The sequence below is a fragment of the Varanus komodoensis genome, unplaced genomic scaffold (assembly GCF_004798865.1).
Source record: "Varanus komodoensis strain SLA01 unplaced genomic scaffold, ASM479886v1 scaffold7_3, whole genome shotgun sequence".
Lineage (NCBI taxonomy): Eukaryota > Metazoa > Chordata > Lepidosauria > Squamata > Varanidae > Varanus > Varanus komodoensis.
The window spans coordinates 22,412,552-22,434,458 of NW_025336480.1; the positions used below are offsets into that span (position 1 = coordinate 22,412,552).

At 43.8% G+C, this 21,907-nt stretch overlaps 2 protein-coding genes across 3 annotated transcripts in view; one reads left to right on the top strand and one right to left on the bottom strand.

Moving 5' to 3' along the window:
• Nucleotides 1–304: 304 nt before the first annotated feature.
• C1D (C1D nuclear receptor corepressor) lies at nt 305–13,307 on the bottom strand. Of its 2 annotated transcripts, none has more exons than XM_044454705.1 (5): nt 13,087–13,307; nt 8,963–9,109; nt 6,655–6,721; nt 6,120–6,175; nt 305–596 (listed from the first exon to the last, which is right to left on the bottom strand). In XM_044454705.1, exons 1-5 carry the CDS (start codon nt 13,282–13,284, stop codon nt 420–422), a joined length of 645 nt encoding a protein of 214 aa, XP_044310640.1. In that variant the 5' UTR covers nt 13,285–13,307; the 3' UTR covers nt 305–419. The 2 variants fall into 2 exon arrangements, with proteins under 2 accessions (XP_044310640.1, XP_044310641.1); XM_044454706.1 differs by lacking the exon at nt 13,087–13,307 and adding an exon at nt 12,769–12,845.
• PNO1 (partner of NOB1 homolog) overlaps nt 13,018–21,907 on the top strand; it is a 31,246-nt gene continuing 22,356 nt past the window's right edge. Inside the window, exons 1-2 of the mRNA XM_044454704.1 lie at nt 13,018–13,030; nt 16,348–16,351. The gene's annotated coding sequence lies outside the window, so the exon portion shown is untranslated. The remainder of the gene's footprint in view (nt 13,031–16,347; nt 16,352–21,907) is intronic.

A 21,907-nucleotide genomic window follows, 5' to 3' on the forward strand; every position in this document is an offset into this window, starting at 1 on the left:
GTTGCACTACTGCCTTTCCTCTTGAGTTGGATCACGTATAGGAAGCAGGTCATAGTACATAGGTGGAAGACGGAGAAATCAGTGGTCTGCTAGCCAATGTACTGAATCCTGAGTAGCACACAGATGTGCTTCACTTCAAGCAAGAAACTGAGTCGTGGATCTTGACTGATGCTATTGATCAGTTAAACAACTTTTTTGTGCAAGTTACTCTGATCAGTGCTGTTTCCCAAGAGATCATTTGAAAAGAGATTTATGACTGATTCCAGTGGGAGTCAAAATAAGTAGCAAGGTGGGAGGCCAGCAATGATGTAATACGAAAGAATTTTTTAATAAACATATTCTACTAAAATACATAAAACGTATCAAAACTCCATTAAAATCTTACTGTTCTACACCAATGACTGCAAAACAGAAAATTCCTAGTGGGTTTTCTTCTTTTTAGCTGGGACGGAAGTTTTCTTTGCAGTCTTGCTCTGAGGTTTTGGTTCATACAATGCGTTTCGTACGAATCTTGAAGCAGCACCCTTATCCAGTTTGGCAGCCTTTTTCTTGTCTGCTATCTCCTTCACTCTGTTCATATACGTCCTTATTCTCTCCTGAAACATAATAGTAGGAAGTATATTTTTTACATTTCCATAAGTGGACAGAAAGATGTAGAAAGCATTAAGTAATAGATTAGATTTGCTTATACCAGGAATAGGCAACTTTTAGCATCCAGATATTTTGGTCTACAAATCCCATCAACCCTCACCATTGACTGTGCTAGCTAGGGCTAATGGGATCTGTAGGCTGAAACATCTGAGGGGGCACAAGTTGCCTAACCCTGGTTTACACATTTGGAATTCAACCCAACTGGAAGCGGGCATTAATGCAAGTATGAAAGGTGGCTGACAAACACAGATCAATACAGCATTTCAACATTAAAAAAAAAATCTAAAGGGCTAAGTTATTGAAATTTTAACTTTTGTTAAAAGGGATTGCTAACTTCTAGTGATATGAAGGGAATGTTTCATGCAAAGATGGGCATGATAAAAGACCAAAATGGCAGGGACCTAACAGAGGCAGAGGAGATTAAGAAGAGGTGGCAAGATTACACAGAGGAACTATACAAGAAAGAGCTTCACGTCCCTGATAACCACGATGGGGTGGTCACTGACCTCGAGCCAGACACCCTGGAATGTGAAGTCAAATGGGCCTTAGGAAGTCTGAGCAACAACAAAGCTAGTGGAGGAGACAGTATTCCAGCTGAGCTATTCAAAATCTTAAAAGACGATGCGGTAAAAGTGCTACACTCAATATGCCAGCAAATTTGGAAAACTCAACAGTGGCCACAGGGAGTACCTGACCATCTTATTTTTCTCTTGAGAAACCTATATGTGGGTCAAGAAGCAACAGTTAGAACTGGACACGGAACCACTGATTGGTTCAAAATTGAGAAAGGAGTTCGGCAAGGCTGTATACTGTTGCCCTGCCTATTAAACTTATATGCAGAGCACATCGTGAGAAAGTTGGGGCTAGATGAATCACAAGTTGGAATTAAGATTGCCAGGAGAAATATCAACAACCTCAGATATGCAGATGATACCACTCTCATGGCAGAAAGTGAAGAGGAACTAAAGAGCCTCTTGATGCGGGTGGAGAGTGCAAAAGTTGGCTTGAAACTCAATGTTAAGAAAACTAAGATCATGGCATCCGGTCCTCTCACTTGCTGGCAAACAGATGGGGAAGAAATGGAGGTAGTGACAGATTTTATTTTCCTGGACCCCAAGATCACCACAGATGGAGACTGCAGCCAAGAAACTAAAAGACGCTTGCTCCTGGGGAGGAGAGCTATGGCAAATCTAGACAGCATACTAAAAAGCAGAGACATCACCCTGCCAACAAAAGTGCGTATAGTCAAAGCTATGGTTTTTCCAGTTGCAATGTATAGCTGTGAAAGTTGGACCATAAGGAAGGCTGAGTTCAAAAAGATTGAGGCCTTTGAATTGTGGTGCTGGAGGAGACTCCTGAGAGTCCCTTGGACTGCAAGGTGATCAACCCAGTCAGTCCTAGAGGAGATCAACCCTGACTGCTCTTTAGAAGGCCAGATCCTGAAGATGAAACTCAAATACTTTGGCCACCTAATGAGAAGGAAAGACTTCCTGGAGAAGAGCCTAATGCTGGGAACAATAGATGGCAAAAGAAGAAGGGGACGGCAGAGGATGAGGTGGCTAGATGGAGTCACTGAAGCAGTTGGTGTGAGCTTAAGTGGACTCCAGGGGATGGTGGAGGACAGGAAGGCCTGGAGGAATGTGGTCCATGGGGTCGCAATGGGTCAGACATGACTTTGCGACTAACAACAACAACAAAGAGTTCTCCTGTTCATTCCCTGATTGCACTGAAAGGATCGCAGTTGTGAGGGAGATCCCAGATTGAGAAATGTGGCATCTCCCTGAGTAGCTAGTTTAAAACAGGAGGGACAAAAAGGTACCACTGCAGAGGCTCAACTATTTTTTTGTGTTCCAAATTTCAGTGTTAAAACAAATATTACAGCATATGGACGCCACTTGGCAGAGTCATCACATTCATTCCAGCAGGATATTTTGCTAAATGAGAAGAACCAATAGAGTAGGTCTAACATAAAAATTCTTCTTAGTTGACCAAACTGCAGGAGTCTGCGATATGCTATGAGCCCACTTACAATGGACAGCTATTTGCGTAATCCAAAGGGAGACTTTTAACTGGCCAAACAGTAAAATTCTACTTGGAATGTTCAGTGACTTGCATTTAAAACAAGGTTAGCCAATTAAATTGTTAGCAGATCTTTTGAGAAAGGCAGTTTTAAAATACTCTGTGACCAAAACCTCAGCATAGCTGCCTTTAAAACAAAATGTTAAGCACAAAATACTTTTAACAGAACTGTTACTCATTCAAGGAAAGGGACACCTATAATTTACTCTGTGCTATCTCTAACACTAAACAATGTCTCTGAAAATTAAAACAAGCAAGCAAGCACCCTGAACCTGCGGGTTTAGACGCAAGCTGTGTTTGTAAGATCAGCTACTACCACAACACACCTTCATCAAACTAACTTGAATGCACAGACACGGTATTTGTGTCTGCACATCCAAAGCATCCACTGGCACTGCCATTTATCAAATGTTCCATTCAGACATCATGGCATTTCAGTTGGTAATTCAGAAAATAACTCTCATTGCCTGATAAAACCAGCCATTTTTGGAAGGAGGCGCTCAGCTGGCTTGTTTTACAAACTAGGGTTTGTTTTAAACCCCAGATCCTGGTTCACTTATTAATGAGAGCAATGGCCAAGTCTTCCCAGCCAGACAGGAAGGGGGCAGTTGGAGAGGGAGGGCCTGAGGCTTTGTTCCAGTGCAGGAGGCGCTTCCAAGTAATGCTAAATCACAGTTTAGTGCTATACGTGAACCAGGCCAATGTGGGTGAGAGGTGGACACGACACACAGAATGAATTCTCGGAGCCTAATGAAAATGTTCACTAAGCATTCCATATGCATTCCCTTCAAGCACACGGGAAATCCATCCTGCCAAACTAATGGTAAGGAACAGCCATGGATTGACTTTCCACATGCCAGTTAAGGACTTCACACCATCCTTCAGAAAGAATCAACGGCCACTTGCACCCTCAGTCCCCTCCAATCGTAATTTCCCAATGAAGAATAGAAGCAAAGAATAACCCCTTTCCTCTTAAGGAGTTCTAGCTATCAGCACTGCACTGACTATATTTGCTATAGGCTAATGAGACAACTTCATACTGACTTTTCATAGCTTGGGAGGAGTAAAAGAAAGTGAAGTGTGATTTGGTTCAGATAAATATTGGATCAATCCAATTCTTTTCAAAAGAAGAATTATAAGCTCAACAACCTAGTATGTAGAGACATGAGGTTACATTTCCCTTCACAACAGTGCTTTTGTTTTGCAATGAGTGTTGCCTACAATCTGCATTTATGGTTCCCTACTTTTTATCCTATTAACAATAGTGTGTATGTGTATAATATAATACAGCAATTCTGACAGCCACAGATTTGATCTAGAGTTTTTCTATTCTTCAAACTAAATCATTTGATCTGATTCTTGGAGTCAGCAGAATTTCCAAGATACCCAGTCTTATATACTGTACTCATGCATCTAAATGGATTATAAAGACAAACCTAAAAGATTTATTATAGGCAGTAAATATGTCACTAATGCAGAATCGCTGGACAGTACACATGCAACTGGTGCCAAAAAAGCTTTTAGCTTTGTTGCCGAACGGGATTCTTTACTGCTGAGAAAATGAATTAATGGAAGGATTGGAAAAGGGGAGGGGGAATCCTTCCCGTCTTTGCTAGTAAATCAACCACACGATACATTTAAAGTCATACAGGAGTAGGAAACGGTAGCCTCAGAGATTAACACAAGTCCACGTATTTAGAGGAAAACACACAGTACTGGAAGTTATAAATAATTATTAGACATGTAACATTTTTCCATTCCGTAACTGAAAAGCTGGCTGGCATAAAGTTCAGCTCTCTACAGGGAGAGGAGAAAGGATAGTTTATTTGAGCTTGCACTCCTTTTAGAGTTTCACTGAGACTGAAGCTTCAGCTTTTGGAGACAGACAATACAATCCTGAACACACACACCTTGGAATTCCTTCCCAGTTTAGGAAAGTAAGGGAATAATCCTGCATGCAATGGCAGCTCTGCCTGAACAGAAGCACTTCTGCTCACACGAACCCTTGGGCTCTTTTAAGCTCCCACTCCTTCCCAAAAGTGCCTTCTGAAGGTTGTGGGGACTCCTTGACAACAGAACAGATTGCAGTATGGATGTGTGCCCTACAAAAATGAGACACCCCCAACACACTTCAGCAAAACATGCTATACCAAGGCAGAGCCATCATTGCTCCCAACAAGGCAAGGGGCATTCATGGGAGGCAGCTGCTGATTGTGGCTGATCCCTGCAAGCCAACAGGGTCTAAGGCTGTTTGCACAGTGGCTGAAAGGCCATGCATGTGTACTCTGAAGGGCAGAAAACTCTGGCTGCTTCTATCTTTCCTCCAGGCTGGGGAAAACCATCCGTGCATCCCCAGCTATGACATGTTAACATGTTATGACGTTAAGTGCTCATGCAATGTATGAACATTTCTCACACTGCTGAAAAGGGCAGCACAGCTGGCTGCTGCAAGTACAATTCAGGAGAGTCATGTCACAAGTGAGTTGGCAGAGCACACCGCTGACATGGAGCTATTGCCACACTAAAACTATTGGACCATGTGAATTCAGGCTCAGCCACTCACCAGATGTACATTCACTTAATCTCAGTGCCATAACCTGTTAAGCATGACACTTTCTTTTACCCATTTTGTGCTTCCATAACCAATCTGTAAACTTTTGAAACTGATAAACATCCACATCCAAGGAACTAATTCTGTGATCCAGCATGCAGTAACTTCATTTTCTTTTGGATCAAGGCAAACTGTATGCACAGGTGACTCTCGGAAGTCAGAGCCATACATATCGCAGAATTTTGCAATTGCTGATCCAGAAAATAAGGGGGGGGGAGCTCCCTACAAGAAGAACCGGCATATCAGGGTTCGATGCTCGCTTTCTGCTTGCTGAACAGCAAGTTGACCATTTTTAATAGCAGGGTTTAAAAAGGCGTGATCCCTATATGAAGTGCACAAACAAATTGCACCAGCTCAGTCTTCCACCATCCATGCAGATAAATTCAGATAGATAATTTGCAATGCCTTTTGTTCCCACCATTGTTCTGCCACTTTCACAGTTATTATTTGCTGTTAAAAAGCTGACAGTCTGAAAATTAGACCAAACTATGGCCCTGAAAATAATGCTTATAATTGCCCTTCTACAGAAGATTAACTTAACAGACATGTCTGATATGAGAGGATTGCTCTGCAATTGACAGTGTTGTACGGTTGTTCTTCAATTAATTGTGCATGATTCCATAAGGAAAAAGAAAGGAAAAATATTTTGCTATAGCATCTTAGGTATATAATGTGTCATCCATCCATGTCAACCCCAAATTTTAAAATTCCAAATGAATACTGTATAAGCACAATCAGGAATTTTGTACTGTTTTTGACAGTACTGGTAAAAACTTACCAGTTCTTGTTTCACTGGATGCTCCTTTGGATTAATTCCTTGAGTGGCAAGGTACACTGCAAAATTCATCATCATCATCATCATCATCAAAAACACTTTAGTAACAGAATAATGAGCCACCTTGGGCTCCTTACAAGGGAAAAAACAGAAAATAAATGTAACAAATAGAATAAAATGCAAGAACACAAATCAATTGCAAGACTGCAAAATGGTTTTGCTAAATCCAACCCTGCACCATTCTAATCATCCTTAACACTTAGGAGAAAAAGTGTTAAAAGCTCTACAACCAAAAAATGGTAAGAAGGGAAACAAAAGAGGACAAGGGAATTGATTGATGATTATAAGTGGTGATGTCTTGAGTTTTTTTCTTTTAACATCACTTATAAAAGTATAGTAGAAGTAAAATCATTCTTAGAAACTGGATTCAATAGATAACTAGTTGAAAAGTTGCTTATTTAAATATACAGTTACATAATGAAGTTACATAATGAAGCATTTAAGTTGTTACCATGAATTTCTTACTCTACAAACTCACCCCAAAACATGGAATTCAGTGTGTAAACAGAGACCAAATCTAATTTTGCTTGTTCAAGAGGATCCAGCTAAAACCAAAAAGATAAGATCATCATCATGTGCATTTTATTATGTTTCACTGAGACATCAGAATAGCTCACAGCAATAGGCACGAACTACAATCACTTCAGAGAGCCAGTCCCACTTTTCGCTTAATCTAGCCAGGTTTACAGCACACTCCACGGAACTCAGGTTCAAAAACCCCCAGAGCGCCTGTGTGCTGCAGTGGTTAACAGGGCAGGACTGGGACTCAGGAGATCTGGGCTCTCGTCCCCACTCAACCATGGAACTCCCTGCGTGACTTGGACCAGTCACAGAGTCTCTCAGCCCAACCTACTTCACAGGGCTGTTGTTATGAGGATAAAATTGAGGGAAGGAAGAGAATTGTGAGCCACCCTGAGTTCCTTGGAAGGAACAAATAAAAATCAAACCTGAGCACCAAACTGTTTCATCTTAATTGTTTGTATCCAGAATCAAACCTTTACCTTAACTTCAAGTAAACAAAACTCTAATGAAAGGCTCAAGAAATGTAACCTTTATATAGGTGTGACTGAGTATCTAGAGCATTGATTCTGTGATACCTATTCCAACCATCCTATTAAAATATTATCTATCTAACATAAACATCAATTCAGAAACTGACATCAAAGTCATCAAAGAAAGACAACGCTTAAATCATCTAAAAGGTTAAGGGTGCAATCTTGTGATGATGAAAACAAGATGACATAGATGAAAAAAGTGGACTCAGCATCTGTAAGGTAGACCTGAATGGTATGAGCACTTGGCACATATTATTTGCAGTGATCCTGAAATATCTGTGTAAGGTAGGCCAGGACTAACCTACCGCAGGTGGAAGTTCTGAGGCTAAGAGACAGTGGCTTACCAGCATGGGCTAGTGCATCAGGGATGAATGCAGCCCTCCGTATGTTCTGGCCTGTAGTTCCCATGATCTCTTACCACTGATATGCTGGCTAGGGCTGACTGGACTTGCAGCCCATAGGCTGCCCATCACTGAACTACTAATTTCATGGCAGAGCTAAGAATCAAAACACAGCTTCCCATTTGCAATTCATTCTTAGCCATTATGCTATGCTGGTCCTCATTGTGTGTCAGCTAATACACTGATAATGCCCGGTTTCAGACAACATAATAACTCAAGGGCTGAGCCTAGACTGAGTGTGGGTTGCTGCTGAACCAAGCATTCTTGTCTGAATCTAGCTGAGATAACAAACCATAGTGCAGAGTATACAGTTCACAGTCCAACAACAAACCATAGGTCTCTTTATGGGCTGTGTGCAGTTAACAAGCCACAGCTTGTCAGTGCAGCTCAGTTCAGACATGACCAACCATGTTTCAACAACTACCTATGATTCAGCAACTCACATCCAACCAGTCACTGCGGGCTACTGTGTTGTCTGAACCAGGCTCTGGCAGAGATCCATTGAGGTAGCCCACATGCCGGTGGAGCTTCTCAGAGGCCAACTATGAAAGTGCTGCGAGTCCATCAGGTTCCTTCTCTTTAACAGCAGAATGGGCGCTCTGTGCCTCGCTGCCACCACGCAAATATATAAAATGCAGGCAGGAAAAGCGGGGCGGTTCACCAAAGGTAGAAACATTTTTTGGCTGTCAAAGCCAATCTATCATTCTGTTCCTGTAGGATTTCCAGGAAGCGCAGGTTACACAAGCGTACGGCTTACAAGACTGGACATGGATTCTGCCAGAGGACAGAGCTGTGGAGGCTGTTGCGCTCATAATTTATTCATGGCTGGAAGGCTTCAGGGGTGAAATTCCCCAATGAGTGAGCCTTTATTTTGCCCCAGAGAAATTACAAATTGGATTCTAAATAAAAGTGCATAAATACATGCACAAAAACCTTAGGTACTGTGTGTGAAAAGGGGGGGAGCAAAGAGATGCTTTATGTATTCCTTCAGATGTGTTGTAACACCGCTGGAAGGGAGAGTGGAAAAGTGCAAAGGCCAGATTTTACATTCTATCACCTGTTTGTTCTCAAACTTGAGGGCAGGAAGAAGACATCTTGCTTTCTGTCCTCTGGGCAAACTGAGCACTAAATACTACGGAGTACAAGAGCTCCCACATTCTATCTATTTTTAACTGACTGAAATATTTAAGGCACAATCCTATGCAAGTGTAAGCACAAACACCTAAGCAGCCTTTCTGGAGCAAGACCACCCAAGGCAGCAGTCACCAATGAAACGAATGTGCACCTGCAGCCTTAGCTGGACATGTCCTTGTATCTTCCTCTTCCTTACCTTCTGGAGAAGTTCACTTCTAGACACAGACATCATCGTCTTCAGCATCTCATCGACAGAAGCAACAGACTTTTCAAACGCCAAAAGGTAATCGTGAATCTCTGTTGGATATTCTTCTCTGACAAGATCCATCTCTGACATGATGCTCTACACACAAGAATCAGAACAGTTTTCACTATTGGTAATGGCAGATAACACTGTAATCATCTGCTGTGTGCAACAGCAGCAAAGGACGGCAAGCCATGAACAAAAGCACTGCCATTGACGCACAATGCAAGTTTCTTGGCCCATTCCAGGAGAGCCACAAAAGCCAAACCCTTCATTTCAAATGAGTTTTTATATCTCACTCCATGGCTATCTTGCCAGCATTTTTAAAAAATTAAAAAAGGCTCCCAGAATACCTTACACTCAATCAGTCCCAGCCCACAGGTTTACAATCTCATGAGACACAACACACGAGGGCAAGGGTAGGGAGAGGGAAAAGAAGAAAATTGAGGGTGCTATCCTATGCATGGTTAGATAGGAAAAAAACCCAGGGCTCCCAGCATCCCCAGGCAGTGTGGAATGCTGGGCGTGGCAAAGCTTTTTCGTGCGTAGACATGCATCAGATTGCTCCCTAAGCAGGTCTGCAGTAAAGCTGGTGGAATAGCCTTGCCTCTTTCATCCAGTGGGGAGAAAGTGGGCAGCCCAACCAGAGCAGACCTCGAGGTTCCCACTGCCTGCTTCCACCTCCCTCCCCACTTCCTTCAGTTGTTTTAGTTGGCAGATGGTAATGGCAACATCTGAAGGATTCTTTCCAATGGAGAGCCCAGATCCCATGGCTGCCCCCCACGCCAGGTCTTGCTCTCCACTGCGTGTGGGCATGGGAGATTCTCGCCCAGGACATAATTCGATATATGGAAACCTGCCTGTGCAGAAGCAGCAGTGGAAGCACACTGTCTTGATCTGATTTTTCAAAAGAAAAGGCATGGAGCAGGCCCACTTGGGCCCACTGCATGTTTTCAATTCTAGCTACAAGGTGACTGAAACAGAAAAGAATGACTGCCTTCAGTTGGGTCTACCCAGCAAGCAGTTGTGCACATCCACCGAGTGGGTGGGAAAGGACCAGTGCTACTCTTCTTACCCTGGAGACAAACTTACCTGAATCGACTTTCTGCCTGGCGTGTGCTTCCAGGCACCGCTGCTCCATCACTGCCACCACCAGCTGGCCCAGCAGGCCAGTGAACAAGTAGCTAGCGGCCACTCCTGCTCCTCCTTCCCACCAGCAGAGCAAGAGGCAGGTGAGCAAGGAGGCTGCTAGGGTCCCCTTGCTGATGGGCCTCTGCAAAGGTAAGGCCCTTCGCAAGTGCCCCAGAGGCCTCCCCTTGACACAGAGGCAGGCTGGAGGAGCCCAGCCACAGAGAACTCGTTGCCCCAGTCACTCACTTGCACTAAGGCAAGGCTTGGGATGTTTCAGCGAGGGCTCCCGTGTGGATTCAATTGATTGTTTGGATCAATTAAAATCTTTCCCTCCAATAAGTAGGTGTCCCCAATGAATCAGGCAGTAGATATTTAATTTACCATAAGTGCTTACAAAAGCTGCTAGCTGTGCAGGTAACTTCATGTTAATTAACTTACCTAGTGCCAGTATTTCTTTGCTATCAGCAACAACTGTTTTATAAATGACCATTGCTAATAATATAATCATCACTGTCTGTAGTTTCTGCATTTTGTTCCCCTCTGACCTCACTAACCTCTGTATGTGCATGTGGCGGGGAGGTGGAGATTATATGCACACACTCGCAGTTTAGGATAGCACTTTTATGCAAGTTGACTATAGTCCACAAATGCTTATGACATGGTAAATTTGTTTTGAAGATTCCACAAGACTTGTTTTGCTGAAGCAGGCTAACAGTTACCCCTCTGGATTTGTGTGAGAGAAGAGGGATGCCTGGTTAGATGCCCTCTTCTAAAATGGCAGCTTCTAAGAAGACACTTGTATTTAATCTATTAGTTCAGCAGTTAAAACTCCTATTAAAATTTTAGTTCAAACAAATATACACAAACTCTGGCACTGAATGAGTCAGATCACTGCCCGTTATTACAAAATATTTGGTTGCCAAAATCAACACATATGGTATGTTTGTAGCTATGGAACAGATGTTGCCAAGGGAAAATAATGGATTAATGATTCCATATATCTAGAGGCAATCTTGGACTCCTTGTTTATTTCATTTATTTAATCCACCAAAGCAATTACTTAAACCATACAAAAAAGGTATTTCTTATAACAAGCAGAAACTTGATTACTTTCCAGCCTCATTTTTTTTAACAACAAAACAGTGTTGCCAAAACTGGATGGGTGCCCTATAAAAGAAAAACAAAAATGTGTTTCCAAATAATTCCAGTCATGAGAGAAGGCCAAAAAAAGTAGAATATTCTAGAGAGCCACTAGGCAAGGAATGTGTAATGGGGTAAACTATTCTGTAAAGAGGCACACTGTCTGAATCAGATTTTATTTACTAACTAGTCCAGACAAGACGGAAGTAATCCCAGCTGGTAATGGAACCTGAAAGATGTTACCAGAATAATTTAACAGGAGGAACCTTATGTTTTCTTTTGGAAGCAATGTTCCATCAGATGCATGATGAATTAACCTCAAATTGTCAAATTATACACACATGCAGGGGCAGAGGGAGGAGAGTTGGAGGAAACGGAAATGTTAAGAAATAAAACATTCTAAAACACCAGAATAAGTTAGCCTTTAAGATGTCACAAGTCTTTTTATGAAAAGATGTGCAGTAAGGTCCAAATAAGTATGAAACATTCAACAATGGGCTAACAATTCTGATGTTGCAAAGATACTTAACCTAAACCTCTGTTTTCAAGAGAAAGCCACTTTCTACTTGCTAAATAGGCCGTTTCTTACATTTTGCTCTTGTATCTCTAACTCTTTAAAAGACTGGTCTTCTTCAACATACTTTTGGCCAAAAAACTGCCAACCTGAGAAGTTATTCCGTGAATACATAACTCCAAGGCTCATTCATTACTTTTTCTCTTGTGTCACTCAGAGTTTAACCGAGATACAGTATTTCAGTAAGCAAATTTCTTGACACAGTGGGTAGCTTGCGGCTCTCCAGATCTTAATGGACTGCAATGCCCTCAGTCCTCACTAACATGGAGGGAAAAAGGCAGCTCTACTTCCACAACATCTGGAGGGTTACAGGGCCTCCTGAAGACTGTAACCTGCTGTTAACAGATTTGCAACATCAAATAATTACAGATGGGATCAACAGATGATTAAGAGGAGGTTGAATGGTGCAAAAATCTTATAAAATGGGCCCAAGAATGCTTTCTACTAGGACTAGTGCCCCACAGATACTTTGGACTTGTTTATCTATATTTCCCTAATAGACTTAGCTTGCATCCTCAACCATCAGAAAACATCCAAGAGACCTGAGAGGTACCAAATCAGCACAAACCATGACTGGCTGTAACCCGGAAAAGAAAGGACCACAACATTAGCTGCAATAGCAAATTGGGACTTGCAGGGTCAGAGCCGTGTAGCCTCTGGATACCAGACAACGGTGAGAACCGAGAGGAAAAGTGGGAAAACAGCGTTATGGCCATGCTTTCTGTGCAAGCTGATGCAACAGGAGTCTTGTTTGCTCAGCTTGCCTCTCTCACACAAGCACACAACTACACAGGGAACCAGTGTGGCATAATGGTTAGAGTGCTTGGGCAGAACCCCGGAGGTTCTAGCCCCCAATAGGCCAGGAGCTCACAGAGGGATTCTGGGCCAGTCACAGATTATCAGGGTAACCTACCTCACAAGGTGGTTGTTGTGAGGGGAAAGGGGAGAGGAGAACCTTGCAAGAGAAGCCAAGGCGGGGTGTAACTGTAACGTAAGAACAGCAGCAATAATTACTCCCCCTCCAGTGGCCAGTGAGGCCAAGCTCCCCCCGCCGGCAGGAGTGACACTGGCGCGCGCGCGCACTCACAGCCTTTCGCCCCCCGCCCCCCACGTTTTTTTTGCTCCAGGCCCCCGGGGCGCCGCCACCCCTTCACGGCCAACGCGCCGCCAAGCGGGTCGCGCCCGTGCAGCCGGCGAGCAGCCAAGGTCCTGCGAAGGCGGCGCTTCCTACCTGCGGCGTGGAGACGAACGTGGCGTGGCGGGGCGCCGGGGCGGGCCTCCACTGGCAGTTTCGGCGAAGCGGGGCGGGCGCAGGCTGGGCTGGGCAGAGTTCCTGCCTGGCGAGCGCCGGCGAGGGCGCGGATGGCTGTTCCGCAGTCGATCGCGACCTTCCGCCTTGCTTTCTTTGCTCGGCAAGCGCGGCTTGCATCGGAGCAAGCGCGGGAGGCCGAGCACGAGCCGCGAGAGTAGCCGCTTCCCGCCGTGGAACCGCGCCTTCTAGGGGCAATCCGATGCGTGGAAGGGCTAGGCCCACAACTCCCAGCATTCCGCACTATTCTGTCCATTAATAAAGGGTCAGCCAAAGGGTCGTGCTTTTCTCGTTCTCATGGCATGAGTGCCAGAAAGGCTTTTGCAGTTCTACGGAGTCCCCACACTATTTGCGAAGGGAAATCACTCTTAAAGAGGAAGCATGCAGTTCATAAATTTGAAGGCTGATACATAAACTTTATTTCGGTCAAAGACCAGCTCCGTTCAATAAATGCATACGGTAGATTTAAAAAGTTAATACATAAAACATATTAAAACCCCACTCAGATTAACAAATGCTTCAACACAATATCTGTCATCTTAAATTGGTGACAGTCCCAGACTTTGTCCTTGTTCGACTAGGTAGAGCCACAGTCCCCCAGGATTTGTCTTGGGACATCCATCGGGGCCACAAAGAATTTGGCGACACTATGTTACTGTCGGGTTAATGTCAAGCTGCAATATATGAATATATTGTTGTTCCATACTGCCTGGGAAGCAATTCATCAGTGGGGAAATGAGTGCAGTGCTAATATCCCTGTAAAATGTGCACCTCAGCAAACATGCTCTGTGGTTTCTATCTGTTCCATTGCACAGGGGCAAAGGAGCTCTGACCAGGGGATCTTTTTGTACGGTCCCTCCAAAACTGCTGAGGGGAGTCCGTTAAGGTGGACCAAGGAAAAAGCCCTTCTGTGTTTATGGAGTTCCAACTGTTTGAGATATGGTGCAGCTATTACAATGTGTCTGTAGTCCTCCCCAAGATAGAATTCAGGGGCTAAATTGAGATCACTTTGTCTTTCAATATCTGTAATATGCTGCTTGACGGTTTCCATTGCCTGTTCAAACCTCATGTTTAGTACAGTCCACAGGTGAAGGCCCAAGAGGGCTATTTTCTGCTCAATTGATTTAATCCAGTTGGATTTGAAGTCATCTTGCAGGATTAGTGGAACAAGGCCAACTGGAAAGTATACCAATTTGAGCCAGTGCACAAGAATGGTCCCCCAGATCCTGGCTTCAGTTTGGATCTGACCCGTCTCCAATCTTATCTTTGCATTGGAGACGTCCCTAGGAATACCCGGTATTGCCCTCAGAAATTTTGATTGGACACACTGTAGTACTTGGGTGTTCGGGAAAGGCCCCAGTTGAGATCCATACAGTAGTTGAGATAGTACTTTTGCTTGGTATAGTTGGAGGGCTAGGGGGCTATAATGGCCACCTTTAGATCTCATGAACTGTATTATGACTGATGAGCTTCTCTGGGCACTTAATGCCACATATTCGCCATGGGTCTTCCTGGAGTCATTTGCTTGTAGGTCTACACCCAAATATTTGAACTGGGAAACCTGCTCGATCTTGTGCTGATTTATCTTCCATGACCAAGTTTTTGGTCTTCTTGCAAAGGTCATGATTTTTGCTTTTTGATAATTGATTGTCAAATCTTCTTCCTTGCAATATTTCTTGCAGTAATTTGAAGGCAGGTAGCCTAGCATACAATCAGCAGGATCATTTTGCCCCTGGATGCAATCAGACCCTTGTTCAGGCAGCCAGAACGAAATGTATATTATTTTTATTTTTATATTTACACCTTAACTTTTCCTTTTGCAAGGAACCCAAGGGAACTTACAAGATTCTCCTCCTCTGCGTTTACTTCTTACAAGAACCCTGTAGGTTAGATTGAAATGCCATGAGTGGCCCAAAGTCAGCCACTGAGTTTCACTGCCAAGTGGGGACTAGAACCCAGATCTCCTGAGTCCCAATCCCATGCTCTTAACCACTACACCACAGTGACACATATTAGACTAGGACGATTTTGACAAAGCTAGAATAAAGCAAACGACACACAAGTCATCCTGGTTGAGCTCAGTAACAGGAGTGCAGCACAGGAAATGGGAAGAAGGCCAAAGTGAACTTGCAAACATCAGAGAACAGCTGCACACTGCCACCAGAGTCGTCTTCCCCAACCTGGTGCCCTCCAGAAGCTTTGGGCTCCAAGTTCCATAAATGTACACAGCGTGATGGATGTGCAAGGATGCTGTGGCTTCTAGTTCAAAATACCTGGTTCAGGAAGGCAGGCCTAGAGGCTTTCTGCCATGCCAGTACACAGACTGCTGTCAGATATGATGACATATAAGCCAGTGTGGAAAACTGCCTGCCTTCCTGCCCGCCTTAGTGACCTTACATTAACCTTTGAGTCAAACGAGTGTATTTCCTCTCATTTTAATTATATTAGAAAGATTCCCTATCTCTGAATGAACCCTCCCTCCTTTTACAAGAGAGTGTTTCTCATCAAAATATAAATGCAAAAGTAAACAAGCACATGATTTAGCTTTAGGGTTATTTTTCTGAGATTATCCTTTCTGATTAAAGCCTTTTCTTTCTTTTTCCTTTTCTTTTAAAGAAGCAGGCAGAACAGAGATCTCCACTGAGATAAGGATAATTAACATATATCAAAAGGAATATCCTGGACATCAGCTAGATTCAAAGACAGGATGTGGCCATGTGTTGGGGCACCCACAGCCACGTGGTATGTGAAAGAATTCGTTGGAAAACACAAACTTTTATTATGACTTGTTATACTTTACAAACCAGAAACAAATTAAAATTGTTTATGCCTGTCTAGTGGCAGACTGATCAGTCTTAAGTATAGAAATCCACTGGGATCAAGTCCAGCCCTGTTAAACTAGTGGAATAGCCACTTGATGCAATTATTTTCTATTCCCAGATGGGAGAGGCAGCCAAGGCAGGGCAGAGGAATTGACTCAGGAATTGCCACCTAATACAGCCAGACAACCTGCCAGTGTGGAGCTGCAATGCACCACACATGATTCCCACATACGCACACTCATCCACCCATTCCTGCCTGCCTGGGGGCCCAAGAGAACAGCAGCAAGTTGTTTCCCATGTGATTAGCCTGGTAATGTGGGGGTTGTGATCAAGATGTGGTGGGCAAGAGAGGGAGGTGCAGTGGGGTGACGATGCACCAGTCAGCAGCCAGAGTTGCTGCCGCATTGCATCGTGCAAGGAGGGACGTCCACAGAAAGAGTGTGGCTGAGAGGAAGGGGAATGCAATGAGTACTCTCGCCCATCCTTTTTGCCCCTAGGATGTGGAGAAGAGCTTCCGTGCAGAGGGCCGGCTCACACAGCCTTGCACTCACGGGCCCTATCCCTGCAAGACCCAAAAGACTAGCCTGCACCCTTGGGGGCTGCACTGGGGAGGCAGCTGTGGGCTGCGGATGGGGGCATGTGCTTCCCCCATTCTGCCCCATCCCAGGGGTCTGCTAGAGGATGGATATCTGGCTGCTGCAGCCAGACTGCAGGCATTTTCCAGGAGGGTGTCTGCCTCACTCCAGCTCCTCCTGCAGGTGGAAGATCGGCCAGTTAGGATTCTTTGCAAATTCATTGACACTGGCCTAGTTGGTAAGTCCCACTGACACAGCAAGGTTGACCTCGACATATGCATGTACAGGATTGCACCCTAGGGTGTGAGCTAGTACGCCACCATTTCAGATCGCAGCCCATTCTCAGCCCCACAGTGGCTTCCCTACCGTGCCACAGAATTCAGTGAGGTTCATTATAGAGTATATATGTAGAGAATAGGGATGTATGTTCGGGGCTGTGTGTAGGGCAACATTCATGTCAGCAACATACAAGCATCCTGCCCATCCTATAGTCTAGCCGAGGAACAAATTCTGCTTGAGCCTGGAGAAAGCTGTTCCTTTGCTCTGTTTCGGGAACAAATGGCCACAATGTCTGGATTTAGGAAATGTAGGCAAAGTAATTCAAATTTTATTATCAAGATTGGGTTCTTCCTGTCAGATTGTCAATAGGAACTCCTTTCAGTTAGACAACTTTATTGGAATGAAAAATGGTAATGGCATGATTTAGTAGCTGTTCTGCTATAAACTGTGCTAACCATAAGCCACACAATCTATACGTGCTCCTGAACAAATTGAACAGCCATAACTTACAGCAGGTGAAAAGAGCTTTATTGGCAAGCACGCTGATACCGGAGTACTAAGTAGCAGCAAGTACTGCTTCTCCTCTCTCTTCCCCTCACTCCCAGAAGGGATAAACTGTAGGGATCTCACTGGTCTGCCCCCTGTTGCTTGGCAAGTTTCATGCATGGGTACCAGTGGCGATGCCACATGTGAGGATGTGGATTGAAGGTACTCACATGCCAGCTCTTCCTGAGCTTCCAGCTTCCCAAAGAATGTGGAGAGGATAGAACACCTGATTTATTGGCAGTGGGAGGAAGGGGGTGGCACTGGGGTTGCCCAGGTCTGATCAGTGATTCAGCCAACCCCGGTTTTTGGGCCAGGTGGAAGCTGAGGATGCCCATGTACCTATCTCTCATGCCGCCCAAGCAAGAAACACCACACTTGGAGAAAAACAAATTACAAAATTTACAAGAAAAGCAATTGAGCATTGTGCATTCATTGGAAGAACCCCACACCAGTTATTTTTAATGTAATAGGCACATTGTGGGTAAGTGAGCAGTCAGGGGCAGCTTAATTTGGAAATCATTAAGTGCCAGTTTTCCCCAAATTGACCAACAAGAATCTGATATGTACCTAGAACTCACTTTGTATAACAATGCTATCATGGAGCCAATGACAATGTCTTCTTAATAGTATCTCAGGCTCTTGAGTTTGGTTGGAACTCATCATACCTTTGGGACTGTTTATTTCTGTCTAACAGGAATGCACAATCTTTTCAGCCCGATTGGCCACCGGCACACACACACACACCAACAATTCTGACAAAAATAGCTTTGCTGGTGTTGGGAAAATCCAAATAAATCTTTTATAGAGAAAGGTTCCTTATATATCCCTTCATGATATAAAATCAAATCTGCAGTGGCGCTGCTTCTCTTGCCCAGAAAGAACCAGAATTCCAAGCCAGGCTCTTTTGTTTCCCTGAAGCTTTATTAGTCATCTGTCTCTTTAAGAGACTGAGACTCTCCACTGGCCTGAGACAGCTGCTACATTTAGTTGCAAAGTTAAGCTGGTTATGTTTTAACCTTGGGCATTTCACTGCATTGAGGCCTTGGCTCTGTTAATCTGCATATTGGGCTGCATCAAACAATCCTGAGTAGCCTTCTTGCATATCAATACCCCCACTCAGACCCTGTTATGATCCATGTCCCTTTCTCTTTGCCATATCAATATTCTGTAATCACTGCTATTTCCTTTATCATGAGGTCATGTCCCCTCTGCAGCTTTCTCACATTGTTTTGACTATAAATACATTAGGTACCCATTTGTCCCTCATCATCTGCCCTGTTCCTGTGTATGTGACTAGAAACCTATGAAACGGCTTCTTTGTAAGCCATCCAGAGACTTTTAGTAATGGGACAGCATATAAAAAACTTTAAATAAATAAAACACTCTGTGTATGTTCTGGAAACTTGAAGCTGGTTTACATACCTCTACCCAGCAGTGCTGTTGTAGGTTTGTCTCTGCAGAGGGTTTTTTCCTGGATGTTCTTACCAAGAAAACTGCTGAGGTTTGTAACACAGAGGTCTCCCCAGGGATCCAAGTGTACATTCCTGCAGGCTGCGAAACCAGGATTCCCTGACCGTGGCAGCAGTGGGGAAAGAGCAATCTGCATGAGGATTGTCTGGGGAGGGAGCAAGGCGCCTGCTCACCTCTCCTGGAACAATCCTAAAATTCTCCACTCTGCTCTGCGCCTTATGCAGGTTGCTCTCCATCACGGAATCAACTGGGACTATCCGTAAGAAATCAGAGGTGGGCTGGAGCGAGGCTGCACGCCTGTCTTATTTAGCATTTGAGCCGTTGACATGGACCCTTGGTCCGATCCAGCATGGCTCTCCTCACGTTCCTGCGCTGCATATCTTAACCGTCAGACCCTGGCTTTATGTTGGCTTCATTTTATGTGATACATGCTCTCTGCCACTAGAGGCAAGGGTGATCATCTCTAGCGCTGCTGTAGGGAACAAAGGATATATGAGGCCTTCACTGCATTGTCCATTTGAAATCCTACAGCTGCTCAGAAATAAAGGTAGAGTTCAGGCTACATGTATCAAATACACAGCCACTGATCTTTGTTGTCAGCTTAGCTAGTTCTATATTCTCCTAATATCACATCAGATCATGAAAGCTCAAATTACAGAACACTTCATTTTTAAAAAATAGATTAGCGATTCTAAATCGCTAATCCTTCTGGGGGGATTAATCCTTCTGGGGGGACCCGAATTCAGTCATAGAACCTGTTTTGCATGCCGAAACTGCCCATGTTCATGCCCAGCATCTTGTTACACGATGTGCCTTTGTTGGAGCCATGTACAGACTCCCACATGTTTCGATACCTGGGCTTATAAGGTACCACATGGGTGAACAGAGTGTCTATGGCTAATTTCCACCCAAAGAGATCACTACTCAGAAAGTGTTCAAGAGGGTAACACCACGGGGCATGTTTAGTCAAGTTTGCAGCATTTGAAGTGCACAAGTTGGCCTGGGGGCAATTAGCTGAGCAAAAGTTGTTAACATTGACAGCAACCAGGGATGCTCCACCCTTCACCAAATTATGCTTAGATGGAGTTGCATCGCTGGCAAAGCTGGGCCCCAGGCCTAGGAGTAGTTTGGAGACTGTGGGAAGGAGTCTTACCCAGGCTTGTGAAGTATACACCGAAGGGGAAGAGGGAATGAAGGCTAGATTAGGAAAGTTAGATAAGGATCAGAGAAAAAAGAAGTGAGAATTGGGGGAAGATACAGCAATAATGTATGCTTTGCCGGTAAAGCTTTATTAACGACGGAAAGCACCAATGGATTGAAACGACACCTGATAAAAGTGAAAGAATGAAGTGCAGAAGCAGGATTGCAGCTGAACATTAATGAAAATCATGGCTATAGAAGACTGTTAACAATGAAGATATGGAACTGGTGAAAGATTTCACATACCTTGGCTCAGTTATCAATTTGAAGAGAGACTGCAGCCAAGAAATATGAAGAAGACTGAGACCTGGAAGAGCAGCAATGAAGGAACAAGAAAAGATCGTCAGGTGTAGCACACACTATTGTATTCGCATTCACTTATGTGCACATAGAAAGCTGGACATGAAGAAAGCTGACATGTATAAAAATGGATGCATTTGAAATGCAGTGCTGGGGAAGAGCTTTGTGAATACCCTGGACACCAAAAGGATGAGCAAGTGGATCCTAGATCAAATCAAGCCCCAGAAGCAAAACAGGTGGTACTGAAGCTGTTGTACTTCAGACACATCATGAGAAGGCAGCTCACTGAAGAAGACAATCATGCTAGGGAAAATTGAAGGCAGAAGAAGAAAAAAATAACATATGAATTGATTCCGTAAAGGAAGCCACAGCCTTGAGCTTACATGAGGTGAGCAGGGCTGTGAAGGACAAGATATTTTGGAGCGCACTCCTCCATAGGGTTGCCGTGAGGCAAAGATGACAGTGCATAGCAAGAACTGTCAAGATACACACTAGTTCCAGAAGGAGATAGTACATTAAAGCTTCTTACATCCAGCAGGTCCGAGTTGCATATTCACTTGCATTTAGAGACTGAAATCTATTGTATATGCTCCAAGAAAGCATTCTCATACTACTTACAGACTGACAAACTGATGGGACTCCAATATACTTTAGAAACTTGTTAATAGGGTTCTCAGTTGCATTCTAGTAAAGGTATAAACACCTGTATTTACATTTATTTGTAAGTCCCATCCACACAGAACAATGGAAAGATAAAAATGTTTGCCACAAATACTATACTGCCAAAGGTTATCAGGTAAAAGAAATGTTTTATCGGGCTAAGGCATGATGGTACCTCACAGCCTCTGGGGAAGCTCTGGAAATCATTACATGTACAAGTTTCTTTTTAAAAAAACTCTTCTATATTGGAAAAGCTCAGACACAGATCTTTTCCGTAAGTTGAAGTACTTCTCTGCATTTTCGTTAAAAATAAGATGGCAGTCCACTGAACTATTTATGTCACATTCATGCACACAGTGTGACAAAATCAACATCTCCACTTTGTTAGATCTGTGCCTAACAAAAACCTATCATAGCTTCCCATTGCATGTGCATGCACTTAAGCGGACTATGATTTTCCTATGTGAAAAGTCATGTAGAAAAGTTTTTCAGGCAGAGGTGCTCAATGCATTGTGCTTACACATGGGAAACCAGAGGTTACTCAGTGAACCAAAGCAGAACTCTAATTACAATCCCTAAAAGCATGGAAGTTAGTCAACCGTGGTACATGTATTTATACACTCCTTTAAAATGTCTGCCATATTATAGTATTTTCCCTTGATTTGTTAAATATACATTTTTATATGTTGTTTTATTGGACAGGTTTGATGTCACACTGCTATTAGAGAATCAGAATCAGAGTTGGAAAGGGCTGTTCAACCCATTAGAGGAATCCAGTTTAAATGGACCTGGACAGATGCTGCCTAATCCCTGCTTGAGGGACTGCAGAAGGGTACAAGCTTATACCAAACCCCTACATAAATTACACTTCTTGTGTGGGGGGATCTATTT